The 19469-nt window shown below is 37.3% G+C and overlaps 1 protein-coding gene across 3 annotated transcripts in view; it reads right to left on the bottom strand.

The window, feature by feature from the left end:
- The window catches only part of SYNJ2BP (synaptojanin 2 binding protein), a 45973-nt gene extending 26731 nt beyond the window's left edge, over positions 1 to 19242 (bottom strand). For all 3 annotated transcript variants that reach the window (XR_009531717.1, XR_009531718.1, XM_060095923.1), the window contains exon 1: positions 19097 to 19242. Coding sequence is in view for 1 of the 3 variants with exons in the window: in XM_060095923.1 (XP_059951906.1) it covers positions 19097 to 19160 (64 nt within the window). In the remaining 2 variants the exon portion in view is untranslated. The remainder of the gene's footprint in view (positions 1 to 19096) is intronic.
- Between the last annotated feature and the right edge of the window lie 227 nt (positions 19243 to 19469).

Raw genomic sequence — 19469 nt, 5'->3', positions numbered from 1 at the left:
GCAGCAGCAACAACTAATATTTATTAAGCGTTTAATATGTACCAGGTACTATGCTAGGTACTCTATGTACATTATCTCATTTAGTCTTCTCAACAAACACATGAAGTGTTTATCACTCACATTTTACAGGTGAATTTAAAAAGTGAGGCAGGAAGAGATTAAGTAACTTGATAAAAGGTCACATAGTTAACTCTTTGCAAAGCCCAGACACTAAGTTAGGATGTTTGATTGCTAAGTGTAAGTTTTAAACCATTTTGCTATACTGTATCTTTGTAGAAAATATGAACAACTGCTTTAGAAAGAAGTCTGCAAAGTCAACTTGTTTGGGGGCTGGCTTGAATAAGCAATGCTGGGATAATGGTTGTAGAACAATCCTCAGGGATAATATATTCCAGAGGAAGAATTGGTCATTCTGGAGTTCTGTCACCTTAGTCAGGGTTCCTATTGCTTACTATCATGATAGAGAAGGAAAAATCCTTCATTTCCTTCAGATTCTTCTCTTTAAAATCTAAAGGTTATAAAGTAAAAGAACAGTGTTTCACAATCTGTTATTCTGGAAAAATTAATTCATTAAAATGAAACAAAACAGTCCATTAACCCTAATGATGACAGCCACTGTTGAGTTATGAACACTAGACTGACAAACACTCTACTTTCCCCCTATGTACCTGCAGGGTTTTTCTATCCCAAGATAATCTCACTAATTTTCCCTAGACACCAGTCAAGCTCTATTGGTCACACAACCCAATACTCATCTAATCATTTTGTGGTAAAATATATGTAACACAAAATCAAGCACCACTGGACAAACAACTTACTGTTTGTTTAGAGGTAAAATATATGCAACATAATATTTAACACTTTAGCCATTTTAAAGTGTATGATTCAGTGGCATTAAGTACATTCACAATGTTGTGCAACCATCACCACTATCCATATCCAGAACTTTTTCATCATACCAAATAGAAATTCTATATACATTAAACAATAACTCCTCGCTCCTCCCTCCCCCAGCCCCTGGTAACCTCTATTATACTTTCTGTCGCTACGAGTTTGCCTATTCTATATACCTCATATAAATGGAATTATAAAATATTTGTTCTTTGTGTCTTGCTTATTTCACTTAGCATAATGTCTTCCAGGTTCATCCATGTTGTAACAGGTATCAGAATTTCATTCCTTTTAAAGGCTGAATAATATTCCATTGCATGTACATACTACATTTTGTTTAATAAACTGTCAATGGACATTTGGTTGTTTCAACATTTTTGCTATTGTGAATAATGCTGCTATGAACACTGGTGTACAAGTGTCTGTTTGAGTTCCTGTTTTCAATTCTTTTTTGGTATATATCTGGAATTGAATTGCTGGATCACATGGTAATTCTATGTTTAACAATTTGAGGAACTGCCCAACTGTCTTCTACAGCAGCTGTACCACATTTTAAATTCCAAAAAGCATTGTCCAAGGTTCCAATTTCTCCACATCCTCATCAATGTTTGTCATCTTCATTTCTGGGGGGTTTTGGGATAGTAGTCATTCTGATGAATGTGAAGTGGTATCTCACTGTGGTTTTGATTTGGATTTCCCAAAGGCTAGTGATGTTGAACATCTTTACATGAGCTTATTGCCCATTTATATATTTTTGAAGAAATGTTTCTTCAAGTTCTTTGCTTATTTTTGAATCCGGTTGTTTTGTTGTTGTTGTTGTTGAGTTGTAAGAGTTCTTTATATATTCTGGGTGTTAATCCATTATCAGATATATGGTTTGCAAATATCTTCTCCCATTCTGTGGGTTATCTTTAACTCTCTTTATAGCATCTTTTGAGTCATAAATTAATTTTGGTAAAACCCAATTAATCTTTTTTCTTTTGTGCCTGTGCATTTGGTGTCATATCGAAAAAATCATCACTGAATCCAATGTCATGAAAAAATTTCCCTGTGTTTTCTTCTAAGAGTTTTAATCTTAGCTCTCATATTCAGGTGTTTGATACATTTTTAGTTAATTTTTGTATATGATGTAGGGCAAGGATCCAAATTCATTCTTTTCCATGTGGATATCCAGTTTTCCCAACATCATTTGTTGAAAAGACTGTCTTTTCCCTCACTGAATGGTCTTGGTACCCTTTCAAAAATCATTTGGCCATATATGAGAGGGCTTATTTCTGGGCTCTCTATTCTGTTCCACAGCTCTATATATCTGTCCTTATGTCAGTACCACACTGTTTTGAATACTGCCGTTTTGTACAAGTTTTGAAATCAGGATGTTGTGAGTCCCTCAACTTTGTTGTTTGTTTTCAAGATTACTCTGGCTATTAGGGAGTCCTTTGAGATTTCATATGAGTTTTAGGATGGGACTTTCTATTTCTGCAAAAAGGCAGATGAGATTTTGATAAAGATTGCACTGAGTCTGCAGATCGCTTTGGACAGTACTGTCACCTTGACGATATTAACTCTTCTAATCCACGAACATGGAATGTATTTCCACTTATTCATGCCTTTAATTTCTTTCAGCCAAATTTTGTAGTTTTCAATGTACAAGTTTTTGTCTCCTTGGTTACATTTATTTATGAGTATTTTATTATTTTTGATGCTATTGTAAATGGAAATATTTACTTAACATCCTTTTCAGATTGCTCATGTATAGAAACTCAACTAATTTTACGTGTTGATTTTGTATCTTGCAACTTTGCTAAGTTTATTATTAATTCTAAGTTTTTTGGGTGGAACCTTTAGAGTTTTCTACATATAAGATTGTATCATTTGTGAACAGAGACCATTTACTTCTTCCTTTCCAATTTGTATGCCTTTGATTTCTTTTTCTTGCCTAACTGTTCTGGATAGAATTTCCAACACTATGTTGAATAGAAGTGGTGAAAGCAAGCATACTTGTCTTGTTCCTGATCTTAGAAGAAAAGCTTTCAATCTTACATCATTGACTATGACGTACCCATATATGGATTCTTCATATATGACCTTTATCATGTTGAGGAAGTTCCTTCTATTCCTAGTTTACTGAGTGTTTTTAACGTGGAAAGGTGTTGAATTTTCTCAAATCCTTTTTCTGTATATTGAGATGATCATGTGGGCTTTTTTGCCTTCATTCTATTAATATGTTGTATCACATCAACCAATTTTCTTACATTGAACCATCTTTGCACTCTTGGAATAAACTGCACTTTGTCATGGTATATAATCCTCTTAATAGGCTGCTGAATTAAAGTCATGTAGCTCTATGATCACCATAGCCTTCTGTGTGGAGACAAATTTCTAAATCACCACCACAGGGAGTAAGACCCAAATAGAATCTAGCAGCTTCACTGGTTGGAGGAAATGGGGATCAGAGTTTGGGGAGGGTGAGGTTGCTGGAAGTTGCAGGGCAAAGTTCTGGAAAGGAGGAAGTTAGACAAAAAAAAAAAGAGCTCCAGGTATTTGCATGAGTCTTTCCAAGAGGCCATGTATACATTAAGTGGAACTCCACAAGGCTAGACAAATAAAAACTAGTAAGTTATAGGCTGAACAATTCTCAGAGTTCATGCAAGGCAGGGAGACTTTCAAATTTTGACCAACCAGAATCGAAATCCTCAGCGATTCACTAGGAAATTCAGTGGAGACCCACCTAGAACATTTGGAGGGCTCAACTATTGCTGAAGTGAATGCTACTTTCGACTCACCCTAGAAAAGCTTACAAATGGGTCTAAAGAGGTGAAACTGACCTGCAAGTTACTTAACTGCCTACCAAAACAAATTCAACAATGTAATATTAAAAATGTTAATGTAAGAAAACAAAATGCAGACACTGAACAATGTAACAATCACAACATCCAGAATCTAATTAAAAATTTTTAACATGCTAAGAAGCAAGAAAACATGACCTAGAATCAAGAAAAAAACTGGTCAATAGAAACAACCAGAAATAATAGAGGATAAAACTAGCAGACAAGGATGTTTAAAAGGCTATTATAACTATGTGGAAATAATTAAAGGAAGTCAAACATAATGAGAAAATGGAAGTTTTTCCCCCAGTCTTGAAGCTGATTTTGACTTCATTTTGAGCTGATTTTTGTGCATGGTGTTAAGACAGTAAGCCAGTTGCATTCTTTTGCATGTGGCTGTCCAGTTTTTCCAACATCATTTATTGAAAATACTATCCTTCCTCCATTGTATACGCTTAGCTCCTTTGTCATAAATTAATTGACCATATATGCATGGGTTTATTTCTGGGCTCTCTATCCTGTTCTACTGATGAAAATGGAAGATTTTTTTAGGAAAATGAAACTTATAGGTTTGAAAACTAGAATATCTGGAAGGAAAAATACACTAGATGTGAGTAACAACAGATTTGATACCACAGAATAAAAGGTAAGTGAGAAGACATAATAGGGAAACCACAGTAACACGTGGGATAACAGGACATGGTTTAATATATATGTAACTAGAGTTCCAGAAGGAGAGGAAAAAAGGGAGATAGAAAAAAATGTCTGAAGAAAACAAATGGCTCAAATTTGATGAAAATATAAATAAACAGATCTAAGAAGCTCAACAAACCCCAATCAGGATAAATACAAAAGAAAAAAGCAGTAAGACATATCATAATCACATTGCTCAAAACCATGTATAAAGAGAAAATCTTAAAAGTAGTTCACAGGGAAAAAGGACACCTTAAGTACAAAGGAGTAAAGATAAGAATGTCAATAGACTTCTACTCAGAAACTATGCAAGCCATAAGTCAATGAAGCTTCATCTTTAAAATGCTAAAAGAAAAATACAAGTTAACTTATAATTCTATGTCCAGTGAATACAGCCTTCAAAAAGTAAGGCAAAACAAACACTTTGTCAGTAAAACAAAAGCTGACAGAATATGTCTTAAGTAGATTTACATTATGATAAATATTAAAGGAAATTCTTCAGGCAAAAACAAAATACTGAATGGAAACTTGGATCTCTATGAAGGAATGAATACCACCAGAAATCATAAATACATGGGTAAATGCAACTTAAAATAAAAAGAATGAACATAGATATACTAAGCAGCTGGACTGACCATATTAATAAAAAGTAAACTTTGGAAAAAGGAATATTACAAGGGATAAAAAGGGGCATTTCCTAATTAAAAAGGAGTCAATTCATAAGAAGATGAAACACTAGATATTAATGTACCCAATAACAGAATTTGAGTATCAATGAAACAAAAACTGAAATGAGAAAAAGACAAGTCAAAAAGGACTATTGTAGATTTCAACATTTCTCCCTCAGTAATTGATAGAACAAGTAAACAGAAAAGTCAGTAAAAATATGGAACACTTGAACAACACTAAGAATGAACTTGACCTAATTTACATTTACAGAACAACATACTCAGCAACTATAAAATAAACATTCTTTTGTAGTGCAAAGGGAATGTTCACAAGGATTGATGGTAGGTCAAGAAAGTAAGTCTCAATAAATTTCAAGACAGAAATGAACTAGAAATCAACAAAAATAATTGTATTAGTCTTCTTGGGCTGACATAACAAAAGACCACAGACTGAGTGACTTAACAGAAATTCTGTTCTGGAGGCTAAGGAAGTCCAAGATCAAAGTACCAGCAAGACAGATTTCATTCTAAGGTCTCTTCTCTTAACTTGTAGGTGGCCACCATCTTGCTCTCTGGTCCTATGACTGCTTTGTTACACACAAAGAGAGAGTGAGCTCTCTGGGTCTCTTTCTATAAGGACACTAATTCTATAGGATCGGGGCCCCATCATCATAACTTCATTTACCCTTAATTACTTCAGTAAAGGCCCTATCTCCAAGTACAGTCACATTAGAGATTAGGGCTTCAACATGTGAATTTTGGAGGGACACAAACATTGTCCTCAACAATAAGATATCTAAAAAATCCCTAAATGTTTGGAAAACAAATAACCTATGAGTTAAAGATGAAATTATAAGGGAAAATAGAAAACATTTTAGTTGAATGACAAATCAAAATATATTAAAAACTGTGGGAAACAATAAAAAACTAAATAAATGAAGATACACCATGTCCTGGACTAGACGTCTTAGTACTTTTAAGATACAATTCTCTCTAAATCAAAATGGATTTTTATTTATTTTTATTTTTTTATTGACGTATAGTTCATTTACAATGTTGTGTTACTTTCTGCTGTACAGTAAAGTGATTCAGTTATACATACATATATATATATATACATTCTTTCTCATATTCTTTTCCATTATGGTTTATCACAGGATATTGAATATAGTTCCCTGTGCTATACAGTGGGATCTTGTTGTTCATCCATTCTATGCATAACAGTTTGCATCTGCTAATCACAAACTCACAATCTATCCCTCCCTTCCCCTGGGCAACCACAAGTCTGTTCGCTATGTCTATGAGTCTGTTTCTGTTTCGTAGATAAGTTCATTTGTGTCATATTTTAGTTTCCACATATAAGTGATAGCATATGGTATTTGTCTCTTTCTAACTCACTTCACTTAGTATGATAATCTCTAGATCCATCCATGGTGCTGCAAATGGCATTATTTCATAAAATGGATAATTTTAATGTAATCCTAGTCAAAATCCAACAGAGATGTATTTGTAGAAACTGACAAGCTGGTTCTAAAATTTACATGGAAATTAATATTCTGGGGTGGCTTTTTTGAAACTTATATTATTAAAGTTCTAGAATAGTCAAAACATTTTTGAAAAGAAACAAAATTGGAAGACTCACACTTTATTTCAAGGTTTACTATAAAGCTACATTTGTCAACATACTATGGTATTTGTATAGAGAAAGACAGGCTAATGGAATCAAACTGAGATCAATATTGGGCCCACATATAAATGGTCAACTGATCTTTGATACAGATAATAATGTATTTCAATGGTGAAAGGATAATGTTTTCAATAAGTGTTGGGACAACTGAGTATCTACATGAGATAAGAGATAAAAATGAATTTTAATGATTAACTCAAACACATGCAAAATAAATTAATTTGAAATGTATCTTGGAACTAAATGTAAAAGCTAATCTATAACATTTCTATTAGAAAACATAGAAGATGTTCTTTACCTTGGGGTACTTAAGATTTCTTAGACATTACACAAATAGCACAACCATAAAAGAAAAAAAAAAAACTTGACAAACTGTTCTTCATGAAACTTACTTCTACTCTTCAAAACACAAACCCTACTTCCCAAAAAGGAAAGGCAAGCCAAACCGAAAGAAAATATCTGCAACACATATACATGACAAAGGACTTGTGCCCAGAATATATAAAGAACTCTTACAATCCAATAATAAGAAAACAAACAATCCAATAAAAATGGGTAAATGACTTAAACAAATACTTCAGAATATATACGAATGGCCAATAAACATATAAAAATGTGCTCATCATGATTAGTTATCTGGGAAATGCAAATAAAAAAACCACTCCACAAACCCTACGATGGCTAAAATAAAAAGGAATGATACTATCAAATGTTGGCAAATGTTGGATGTGAGATAACTGGAACTGTCATACATGGCTGATAGAATTGTAAAATGACACACATACTTTGAAAAAGTTGGGCAGTTTCTTTTAAAGCTAAACACACACTTACCCATAAAACCCACCAAACCCACTCCCAATTATTAGGTATTTAATCAAGGCAAATTAAAACACTTATTTACAAAAAGAGTTGCATATGAATACTCACAGCAGATTTATTTTTAATAATCAAAACCCAGAAACCCAAAAGTCCATTAATAGGTAAATGGATAATCATAATGTGGTATATTGTGGTATATTTACACAATGAAATACTACTCAGTAATAACAAATAAATGCATAGATGAGTGAAAGAAGCCTAAATACACTCTATATGATACCATTTCTATGACGTTCTATATTAGGCAAAACTCATCTACAGTGATAGAAATCAGATCAGTGGTTGCCTAGAGGATGGGGTGAAAGGGCCCACTGCAGGAACACACAGAGAATTTTCTAAAGTGATGAGTCATGATTGCACATGTGTATATTATTCGCCAAACTTCTTAGAACTTTACACTTAAAATGAATGCACTTTATTACATGTCAATCATACTGCAATAAAATTGATTTAAAAATGAATCTGGTAATTCTTAAGTGCAAAAATGCAAGTATCCTAAGCAACTATCATTGACTTATTATTAATCAATAATAAAAGACAGTCTAAAGTTACTTGAAGCACCAATTATTTGGTGATAATTGGGCAAAAAATGTGATTACAGTACCTACTTCTCACACAGTATCTTTTCAGTGCAAATATGATAAAATGATTTTTTTTTAATTCTAAGCACAGTCTCAAGGTGTTAATGTGAATGAAAGTTGAAAGTTAAAAAGAACTGAAAAATGCTGATATAGAAGATGAAGTTTAAACTCAAAATCCTCATAACCTACCTTTCTAGCCAGCTTTGGACCCTCCCTGCTCTACACTATACAGTAACAACAAAACTTAATAATTGCCCTCACCAAAGAAGATCTACAGATGTCAAATAAGCACATGAAAAGATGCTCCACATCGTATGTCATCAGGGAAATGCAAATGAAAACAACAATCGGATACCACTACTCACCTATCAGAATAGCCAAAATTCAGGACACTGATAACACCAAATGCTGGTGAGGATGTGGAGTTACAGGAACTTTCACTGACTGCTGGTGGGAATGCAAAATGGTACAGCCACTTTTGAAGACAGTTTGGCAGTTTCTTACAAAACTAAACATACTCTTACCATATGATCCAGCAATTGCGTTCCTTGGTATTTACCCAATGGAGTCAAAAACTTATGTCCACACAAAAACCTATGCATGGATATTTACAGCAACTTTATTCATAATTACCCAAACTTAAAGGAACCAAAACTCCTTCAGTAGATGAATGGATAAAGTGTAGTACATCCAGAGAATGGAATATTATTTAGCACTAAAAAGAAATGGAGGGCCTCCCTGGTGGCGCAGTGGTTAAGAGTCCACCTGCCGATGCAGGGGATACGGGTTCGTGCCCCGGTCTGGGAGGATCCCATATGCCGCGGAGCGGCTGGGCCCGTGAGCCATGGCCGCTGGGCCTGCGCATCCAGAGCCTGTGCTCCGCAACGGGAGAGGCCACAACAGTGAGAGGCCCACATACCGCAAAAAGAAAAAAAAAAAAAAGAAAAAAAAAAAAGAAATGGACTATCAAGCCATGAAAAGATGTGGGGATCCTTAAATGCATATTACTCAGTGAAAAAAGCCAATCTGGAAAGGCTACATACTGTATGATTTCAACTATATGACACTCTGGAAAAGGCAAAGATCAGTGGTTACTAGGGTTAGGAGGGAAGAGAGGGATATATAGGTGAAGCACAGAGGATCTAAGGTAGTGAAAATACTCTGTATGATACCATAATGATGGACATAGGTCATTATACATTTGTACATTCCCATAGAATGTACAACACCAAGAGTGAACCCTAATATCAACTATGGGCTTTGGGTATTTACAATGTGTCAACCAATGTAGGTTCATCAATTGTAACAAACGTACCACTCTGGTGGGGGATGTCAATAATGGGGGAGGCTATGCATATGTGGGGATGGGGGATATGGGAAATCTCTGTATCTTCTCAATTTTGCTGTGAAACAAAAACTGCTCTAAATAAATAAAGTCTTTATTAAAAAAAATAATAATTACCACCTCCCTGCTTTTCACCCCTCCACACACACAGCTGTCCCGTGTCTCCAAGATTTTCGATGTCTTCTTCCTTTTGCCTAGAAACACATTTCACTGAAGTTACTTGTTTAATTAACTCTTTACACTATTGCAGTAATTATCAATAGTTCCAATGATGAATAAAGCTGCTATAAACATCCATGCACAGGGGATTGGCTTTTTTTCATTTTTGTATCTCCTGTGCCCACACAGTACCTAGGATACATGGAAACCTCAGTTGGTGGCAAGCGACTGTTAAAGCCATTGGAAGTAACACCTAAGCCAGGAATTCCTAACATTTCTAATTCTGGGGAAATGCAGCAAGGTTAATAACATCTCTGTGAGCCTCTAGCAAGCTTTTTCATAACCTGAAAAAGAAGGTACAAAAGGAAAGGAGGGAAATATAGAAGGGGAAGCCCAATGTCCCTAAAATGCCTATGACATAGGTTACCCTGCCTTTCCTGGATGACTCAACTCTTGCTCCTCTGAAATCTATTTTCCACACAGCAGCAGTAATGACAGGCACCATTAAATTAATTAAATGAGTTATCTTTGGTAAACTGCTTAGAAGAGTGCCTGATACAGAATCAACACTATAAAAGTACCTGTAAAACAAAACAAAACAAAACTCCCATTTAATTCTCACAACAAGTTTGAATAGGTGCTATTAATACTCCCATTTTATAGCTAAGGAAATCAAAGTATATAGAAGTGAGGTAACTTGCCCAAGGCACATAACTAGTAACACAAGCATTCTGGCTCTTAATCACTATGCTTTACTGCTCACTGCAATTATATTAAAATTCAGTTCTCTTTGTATCCACAGTGCCTAGCACAGAAACTTGCCCTACAGTCATTGCTCAATAAATGTGTAGATTGAAAGAAAGAAAGAATGAATGATTCAAACAAGTGATTCAAGAGGTTAAATGACTAGGCATCTTTTCACCCAAAACTATTATATTCTCTGGAGACTCTCTGGTCCAAAGATGAATATGTCAGTTGTTATGAGTAACATGACAAAGAGAGAAAGAGGGAAAATCTTAAACCTCAAAGAAACAGAAAGATAGTACAGCAACAAAAAATGTATTACGCCCATGGTCAGTCCCTGTCCATCCTGGTGCCCCACCTGATGGAGGCGACGAAGAATATGGCCTGTGTGAATGAAAAAAATATTGCCTGCAACATTGTAAACAAAGGTTGTTGCAGCCATCAAGCCATCACGTTATAGCTGCCCGCGACAGTGAGCCCTGAGGAAGCTCAGGATGGAAGCAGCATGCCTGCCATCAAGCAGTCAGCCACCACAGCCACCTCCAGTGATGTACCCTGAGGAGACTCAGGGTGAGAAAGCACAGGATACTGGCCCCAGATAGCTGAGGTGCCTATCAAAGGAATGATTTCAATGAGCCCAGACTTTTGCATCTTGCCATACACGGAAAAGCACTAAATTCCTTAACTTGAGATGTCTGGTTTTCTTTACTTAACAGTAACCTTTTGATGTTCTGACTACCTGGTCTTTGTTGCAAAAATTCCTATGTATCCTGGCTCCTCCCTTACCCCTTCAGAGCAGACTCTCAGCGCTATCTGAGAGGCTATGTCGTCCCAGGCTTAAGTCCAGTTTTGTCTACTAAATAAAACATAACTCTCGACTTTTAGGTTGTGCTTTTTTTTTTTTTCAGTCAATACCGACCAAAGATGTTTCAGGCAGTACATGCCAGGATGTACATCAGGGCCTCTTTTTATTGCTCCTAAGCTTCTCTTTCAAATATCTAGGTAGGCATTTGATCTACCTATTCCTGATCCCTCCAGAATTTGGCTTCTCCAGCTGGCTCTCCTGTGGACTTGATGGTTTATTGCAACCAGATTACAACTAGTTATACTAATTATCATTTTAATTTGTTCTCTTTGTTTCCAAATTATTTGTGCTTTTTGTCTCTCTGCTGCACTATGACTTTGTTAATGTTACTAGAGCCATATTACTTATATCCTGTCTATTTTATAAGATTGTTGTCCCTGCATTACCCCAGGCCCCCAACAAAATTAGTGATGTCTTGAGAGTTAAACCTATATAACTCTATACAGAATAATTGGAATAGTGCAATTCTAGGTATGGGAAGAAGCAACAAGGGAAAACATTTCCTGGATCATAATAAACTAGTAAGACGGGGGATCCAGAGAATTTTAAATTATCAACAGGGCCTAATCCAGAAATTGGCACCTTGAGTGGCATATCAACAGAATCTTTGCCTGATCTAGGAATGAGCCTTCCTAGCACTGTGGGACAAAAATCAGTCATGAAATGTCTCCCAAACGCTGGTCAAATTTATGACCAAGGGGAGGGACTGTGTTGACCAAGGGCAACACTGAAAAGTGTTGCCTGCCATTTTGGTAAACAAAGGATGTTGCAGCCATCAAGCCATCAAATTACAGCTGCCCCTGACAATGAGCCCTGAGGGAACTCAGGATGGAGACAAAGGGGCTGACCCACTGCCAAGCCCTGAGCCACTGCAGACACGCCCAATGGTGCATCCTGAGGGGACTCAGGATGGGAAAGAACAGGATACTGGCCCTAGATAGCTAAGGTGTGTATCAAAGGAACCATCTCAGTGAGCCCAGACTTGCATCTTTCCATACATAGAAAAGCCCTAAATTCCCTAACCTGAGATATCTGGTTTTCTATCATTAACGGTAATCTTTTGATGTTCTGACTACCTGGCCTTTGTCTCAAAACCCCTATATATTCTGGCTCCTCCCTTACCTCTTGGGAGCAGTCCCTCAGAGGTATCTGAGAGGCTGTCTTCTGGGCTTGAAGTCCTCAGAAAGAATGCTGAATAAAACATTTAGCTTGTGCATTTTCTCAACATTTAGATTGTGCATTTTCTTCAGTTGACAGCATCCTTATTCTCTCACTCCAGGATAAGCCCTTTTGCAAGCAATGAATTTGTATGTCCGGTCTCTACTAGATCATGTCTCTACTTGTTCCCTTGCTTTCAAAATGTTTCGATCTCTTAATTTTTGCCTGATATTACAACTTATACCCTATCTGTTGCCCTCTTTTCAATTTTCTCTTATTCTGCTGCTTCTTGCCCAATATATGGTAAGCCGTACATAGCAACAGGCATGAAAACACCATAGTTTTGTACAAGGGGAGAATGACATTATCTAATTCATTTCTAAGACACTTCCTAAAGGCATTGAATATTTCCTTTGGTCTTTTGTCTGAAATGTTCCACTGAGTCTGACTCTACTGGGAACATATCTTATGAAGGTCCATAAGTCTTTGGATATTCTACCTCTTGAGGATGGTTAGCACATGCCTACCATAACTATCCTCCTACTGAACTGCAAAATTCTTAAAAATAGGGATCATTTCTTATCCTTTATCCTAGTATCAATGATTCCTAATCATAGTGTACATAGTAAACAACAAATGAATATTTTTAAAAACAGCTTCCCTTTATTTCTGAGCCTCCTGAAACCAAGTTTGTTCTGATTCAATCAATCAAGTATAGATAGTTTTCCTCAATAAATAATTTTGCATTTACTCAAATACAACCATTGGCTACTGTGTTGCCTAGTCACATGGCTTTACAAAATGTTTCTATAGTTGAGCATCTATCAGCTTGCCTTTCTACTTCTATCTTGAAAAAATTCTTAGTAATATTGATCCTTGAAGCAGTCTTTAGAGACACATTCTTTGTATCATGTACTTTTCTCACTCTCTGTGTTTTTCATTTATTCCATCTCCTTGTTTCTGGAATGTTAGTCAGTTTCCTACCATTATATCACATTATGACCAAACTGATTCTTCTCTCTTAAATTGTATTTAGTGGAGAACCCTGTTTATGACTTTTTGAAAGCTGAAACAGACCATGTTCCTGGTTATCTTTATATAACAACATCCTATTATACTTTTCTGATATTCATCAATTTGCCTAGTCATTTCATGAACATTTACTGACCACTTTGTGTCATGTACCAGGCAAGGCATTAGGAAAACAAGAGATGAAATATATAACCTTTTAATCAGAAGAGCTCAGACTGAAGTAGAGGGAAGAGGAGATACAAGTAAGGAAGCAAACATAGAAATAACACTATTTTTTTCTCTCTGTGTTCCCACAGGACTCTGCCATCTTTCTAGGATCTTTCAGAGCCTGGATTTTTAAGTCACATAGACCTGGATCCAATTCTTTTTTTTTTTTTTTAACATCTTTATTGGCGTATAATTGCTTCATAATGGTGTGTTAGTTTCTGCTTTATAACAAAGTGAATCAGCTATACATATACATATATCCCCATATCCCCTCCCTCTTGCATCTCCCTCCCTCCCACCCTCCCTATCCCACCCCTCTAGGTGGTCACAAAGCACTGAGCTGATCTCCCTGTGCTATGCGCCTGCTTCCCACTAGCTATCGGTTTTACATTTGGTAGTGTATATATATCCATGCCACTCTCACTTTGTCCCAGCTTACCCTTCCCCCTCCCCATGTCCTCAAGTCCATTCTCTAGTAGGTCTGCGCTGGATCCAATTCTTAACTCTGCCACTTAAAGAGTTGTGTGATGAGAGTCAAGGTTTTCTCCTTTGCAAAATGGGATAATAGCCATTTATTCCTTGTTGGGAGTAGACGAGACAAAGTGCTTAGTTTGGCAAATACATGACAGACAAGAAATGGTGTCTGAGATTCATAATAAGGGGGCATCTAGCCTGGGTAAAGAAAGCTTCCTGGAGGAGGTGACTCTTGAATTGAATCTTAATCAATGAATGAATAGGAGTCAATGAATAGGAAGGGGAAGGAATCAAGATGGAATCTTAGAGAAAGGTTACGTTTCCACACCAGCATTGAGAACTTTTCAGAATCCAGTCTCTACCTGTCTTAGCAACCTCTTCTCCCTTAACTTTCCTAAATGAACCCTTCCTTCTATCCAGGCTGGTTTATTCACTGTTCTCAGAATATGCTTACTTATTTTCTTTTCTCTATTTCTTCTTAGGCCATCCCTGGTTGTGGCACTAGCCTAAAGCTTGTCTATAAGAGCAACATAAGTTCCACCTTCTTGTAATTGATCATTCTGGCCCCCACCAATGCCTCCATTCTTTCACCTTTTCTAGCACAGGGTTAGATGAACATACCTCCCTACACACTTCCTTTGTCCTCCTGTTATATCCATGCTCATCATAGTCCTTAACCAACTGCACCTCTGCACTGAGATTTAACTTTTTACATGTGAATGTCGTATCTCCACTGGAACATAAATTCAATGAGGGCCAGCCTTCACATAATCAAGAGAAAATAGGGCAAGGATACAGCACTTTATTCTCAGATCTATTTGGCATATGAAGGGTCAGAAAACTGTTAGCAACAGTCTCAGGGTTAAACACAAAGCACAGGGCAGGTCTGTAGAGGCTTAAATGCTTGGACTTAATGAGGTTTCCTGTTTTTAGGTTCTCACCTTGATAGGCTGTCAGCTCTGTCAATAGCAAACTATAAAAACTTTCCACTGCGGATTGTGTTAGTCATAAGATGCCTCAAATCATTCTGGAAATAAGGCATGATATAACAAAATAAAGGTCAGGAGAAAGGCTGGGAGCCAACTCCTTAGACATAGCTACTATACTGGGAGGTAGTATATGGAACACTATAATCAACAGATCTGGGTTAAATTCCTGGCTTTTGAAACTTACTGGCTTTAGAACTTGGGCAAATCCTTAACCTCTCTGAGAGACAATTTCCTCAATTAATAATGTGGATTAATCACCATTCACAGTGGTTGTGAAGAAAAAAAAATTATATATATATATAAAGTAACTAGCACACTGCCAGAAAGAGAATACTTCCTTAATTATTCATTATTAAAACACTGTACCAACCCCTTACCCTCTGCAACTCCTTTAAAGAAAGTAGAAAAATAGAGATTCTGTTCCCTCTTTAAAGGTGGTAATCGGGAGCAACTTGCTGAAACTCACTGATAACTCAGTCCTGAACAAGGAATCCTAATATCCAACATGAAGTAGGGTTGTCTTTATGGCCAATATGTACCTATTACAGTGAAAAAAAGCTAAATTAGATTTTTTTTTTTTTTTTTTTTTTTTTTGCAGTACGCGGGCCTCTCACTGTTGTGGCCTCTCCCGTTGCAGAGCACAGGCTCCGGACGCGCAGGCTCCGCGGCATGTGGGATCTTCCCGGACCGGGGCACGAACCCGTGTTCCCTGCATCGGCAGGCAGATTCTCAACCACTACATCACCAGGGAAGCCCTAAATTAGATTCTTGTCATACTCCTTAGAGTAACTGAGTCTTTCCAACATAAAGAACTCTCAATTTGATAAAAGTGGGAGGCTTCGAGACTATAATCAAGCTGGATGCCCATAGAAAGAAGAGTGTTCCATAAAGGATAAAAAGTAAACTCTTCAAACCCTTGAGGGCATTTCATTTGAGACTGTGATTGATTCTTCAGACCACCTACTGTTGGTTCAAAATGGCAGGAACCATAAAACCACACATGGATTGGGCCAAAGAATCATGAACTCTTGGAAGTGGAAGAAACTTACAAAGTCGTCCAGCCTAAGCCTCTCCTTACATGGCTGAGGAAGTAGGCATAGGATAGATGCCAAGCTACGTACCAAGCTTCCTTTTGCCTCACCAGATACTCACTTCATTGTCATAATTTCCCCAAGATTTTATTTCCCTTGCAGTAAGCAAGATCAGACAGAATAGGTTCATTTGCCTTGCAAAATGGGCCCAAACACTGGAATTACCCAAGACTCTTGCCCCTGACAGAACACTGACACAAAAAGGCAAAAGTATATACATTCCTGCAGTTACCTGATTAAACTATCAGGTCCCTACAAAGGACGCTGTACTGAAACAAAGAGTGACAATGCTGCCTACAAACAGAAATGCATACTTGGAACTATAGGCTTTTCATATTTCTTCTATAAAAAGAAAGAACGCTATGGGACTACCAAAAATTACTGGAAGCTTCTCGTGGTGATAACTGACTACTTCCCTATGTATCTTCATGATGGCACAGTGAGGGAAAGCGGAGTTAGACTGTGAGACTTCTTAGGAATACCACATAGCAGGTAACTAGCTTTGGGAGGTGATAAACAGAAACTTGGAACCGTGTTAAATGAACCAATCAAACTTCAATGACTGTTTTTATCCAAGTTTGTGGCTCTACTCATCTAAACTTTTAAGTTTATCAACTTACATGAGTAAAACATGAAAATGCTTAGAAAAAATTAAAAGTCACTAGGTGAATAAATTCATTCATTTTTGAATAAATGCACATACAAAACAGAAATTAAACAACTCTGAGGTGAGATATATTAGCATATACAATTATTCTTAATCAGTCCTTTGACGTTTGTCCTAACTCCAGTAATGCAGAAAAATGGTAACACTAGCAACTTCAGGTCTGCAAGATCAATAGGATCAGAAATTTCAGTGAATAGTGAGCTGAACATTAATCAACACTGTTATGTAAATACCAAAAAAGGTGAAGTGATATTACACTAAACTTTACAAATATTTAGTGACTGGAATATGCCAGAGAATATCAGAGTTCTGCTCTGCTGCAGTCAGGAGATCCTGACAATACTGTGGATACTGCAGCAAAAGGACCACGTCAAAGTACGTTAAACTCTTAAGCAAGAGACAAGAATCAAACTTCAAATCGCATCACAAGAGAGCTAATGTAACAACTAGGGATATTTAGGCTGTAGAAGGAAGAGACAAAACAGGAGAACAACGAGATGCCTTTAAATACTTGCAAGGCAATCAGAAAATGAACTACCATTGTTTCAGTTGGCTCTAGAAGAACAAGTACCAATGCATGAAAAGTACAGAAAAACAGATTTTGGTTTAACAATAATTTTCCATGTTAGTCTCAAAAGTCAATAACCATTAACAGGGAGAGAAGGAGAAATTTACATAAAATAAGTAAAATGTACCTAAGAGACTTGGGCACACTGAATGAGCCTTTGACAAAAGTTTAGGAGATCGTATGAAGCATGACATTAAACCATGCAGATTAACAATAAATTACACTCTCATAAGTAAAGCTGATTCCCAATTCTTTTATAACAAGAAAGAAGACAAAGCATGGATGATTCAGAAAGCCGTATTTTATGAAAAATAATCTATGAGTGGTGGTCAAGCTACTGCAAAATTCCAGATGGGAAAAGATGGACTGGTCTAAGTAGTGACGATGGAAACAGAAAGGAGTGAAAGACTTAAAAAATTATTTCCGATAGAGCTCATGGTACTTGATGAGCTGTTTAGCAGGATTTACTGTGTTAACCTAACCATTTATCTACTAACAATAAAAACAACAATAGTAGTGAACACACACTGCTTGGCACACAATGTTCTAAATATTTTACATAGATTAACTGATATCATTCTCATAACCATAGGAAGCGTACTCTATTATCATGCACATTTTACATACGAGAAATTAAGTCTTACATCAGTAAAGTTAGTTAATAAATATATCAAAGAACTAGTAAGAGGTTAGATGCCGTTTTTGGACCTACATAAGCCCAAAGCTAAAGCTCTTAACTGATACACTAGACAGCTGTAAAGGAAAGGCAACAAAAGCCAAAGTGGGCAGCACGTAGTACTATTAAGAGCCTAGTGGAGTGAAGTGCGTCAGGAGATAAGAGCACTGTAGGTGAAAGTGAGGATTTGGTAGTATCGGAATCACGTGATGGGCTTGTTGGAAGGAAGGAAGGGATGAAAAGGACCAAAGAAACACCTGCATTGAATCCAAATTCACAGAGGTGGGTCCTAGGAATTAACCTTTTTTTTAAATAAAAAAAAGATAAACCAAAAAACCTCGGATAATTTTGAGGCGAAACCAGCTTTGGGAACATCTGTAGTAGATCTCTAAGGTCTCTTTCTGGTTTAACATTCCAGTTGACCGTCTAAATGAATTTCCCAGAAATGTAGGGAGGGAGGGAGGGATACTAGCACCAAGAAAACGGCTATGCATTTACAGTACACACCGTTTATGATCCCATTTTTATTAAACTGTCTCTCATAGAAACAGGGATAGAGCAGGCAAACGGAAGAAAGGGTGCGGTGTTCACTGGTGCTGGCTAAAAAGCAGGCTTTCTCCCAGGATTTTCTAGTACCATTAGCAGAAAGAAACTCTTCCTGACTATAAATACATGTGGTAACCCGACTGCAAAATGAGGTGGACTCCTCACATCCGTCTCAGGCTAACGCTGGATGCCAATATAGCCTTCTATGTGCTCACAAGCGTTGCAGGAAATATCTCGGTTGGGGCCTGCCTTCTCCGAGACCAAAAGAATCTGGCTCTGCAGAAGAGGTGTCCGCTCTGCAATTACAGCCTCAAGTACCCTACTCCCAGCGATGATCATTTCTGCACATACCTGAGGGTCCTCTAGTGAGATTGATCTCCTCCTCAGTAAGCAAGTAATCCACTCTTCCGTTCATATTTTACTCTTGTCTGCCTTCCCAACCTGGGTCAGCGAGGGCTCGCGGAGGCGAAGGTGAAAATCACCCCGGCGACGGCCACAGCACTGCACTTTCGGTTTCAGTAGCCCCCGAGCCGGAAGAGGAAGCCAGGAGAGCGGCGAGCGCCAGGAATGCTGGGAGTCGTGGTTCTGGCTGCCGCCCTGAAGCGTTCTCACCTGGTGGTCAAAGCAAACTGTGAGGTGAGTAAGGAGCGCATTTCTATCCTGATTTACTATTCGGGGCTGAGTGGTGGTGATGGGGGGGGGGGGGGAGCAGGTAGGGACAGGG

The sequence above is a fragment of the Mesoplodon densirostris genome, chromosome 4, assembly GCF_025265405.1.
Source record: "Mesoplodon densirostris isolate mMesDen1 chromosome 4, mMesDen1 primary haplotype, whole genome shotgun sequence".
Lineage (NCBI taxonomy): Eukaryota > Metazoa > Chordata > Mammalia > Artiodactyla > Ziphiidae > Mesoplodon > Mesoplodon densirostris.
Note: the sequence above shows the minus strand (reverse complement) of the source record. Positions and strands in the feature narration are given on the sequence as shown.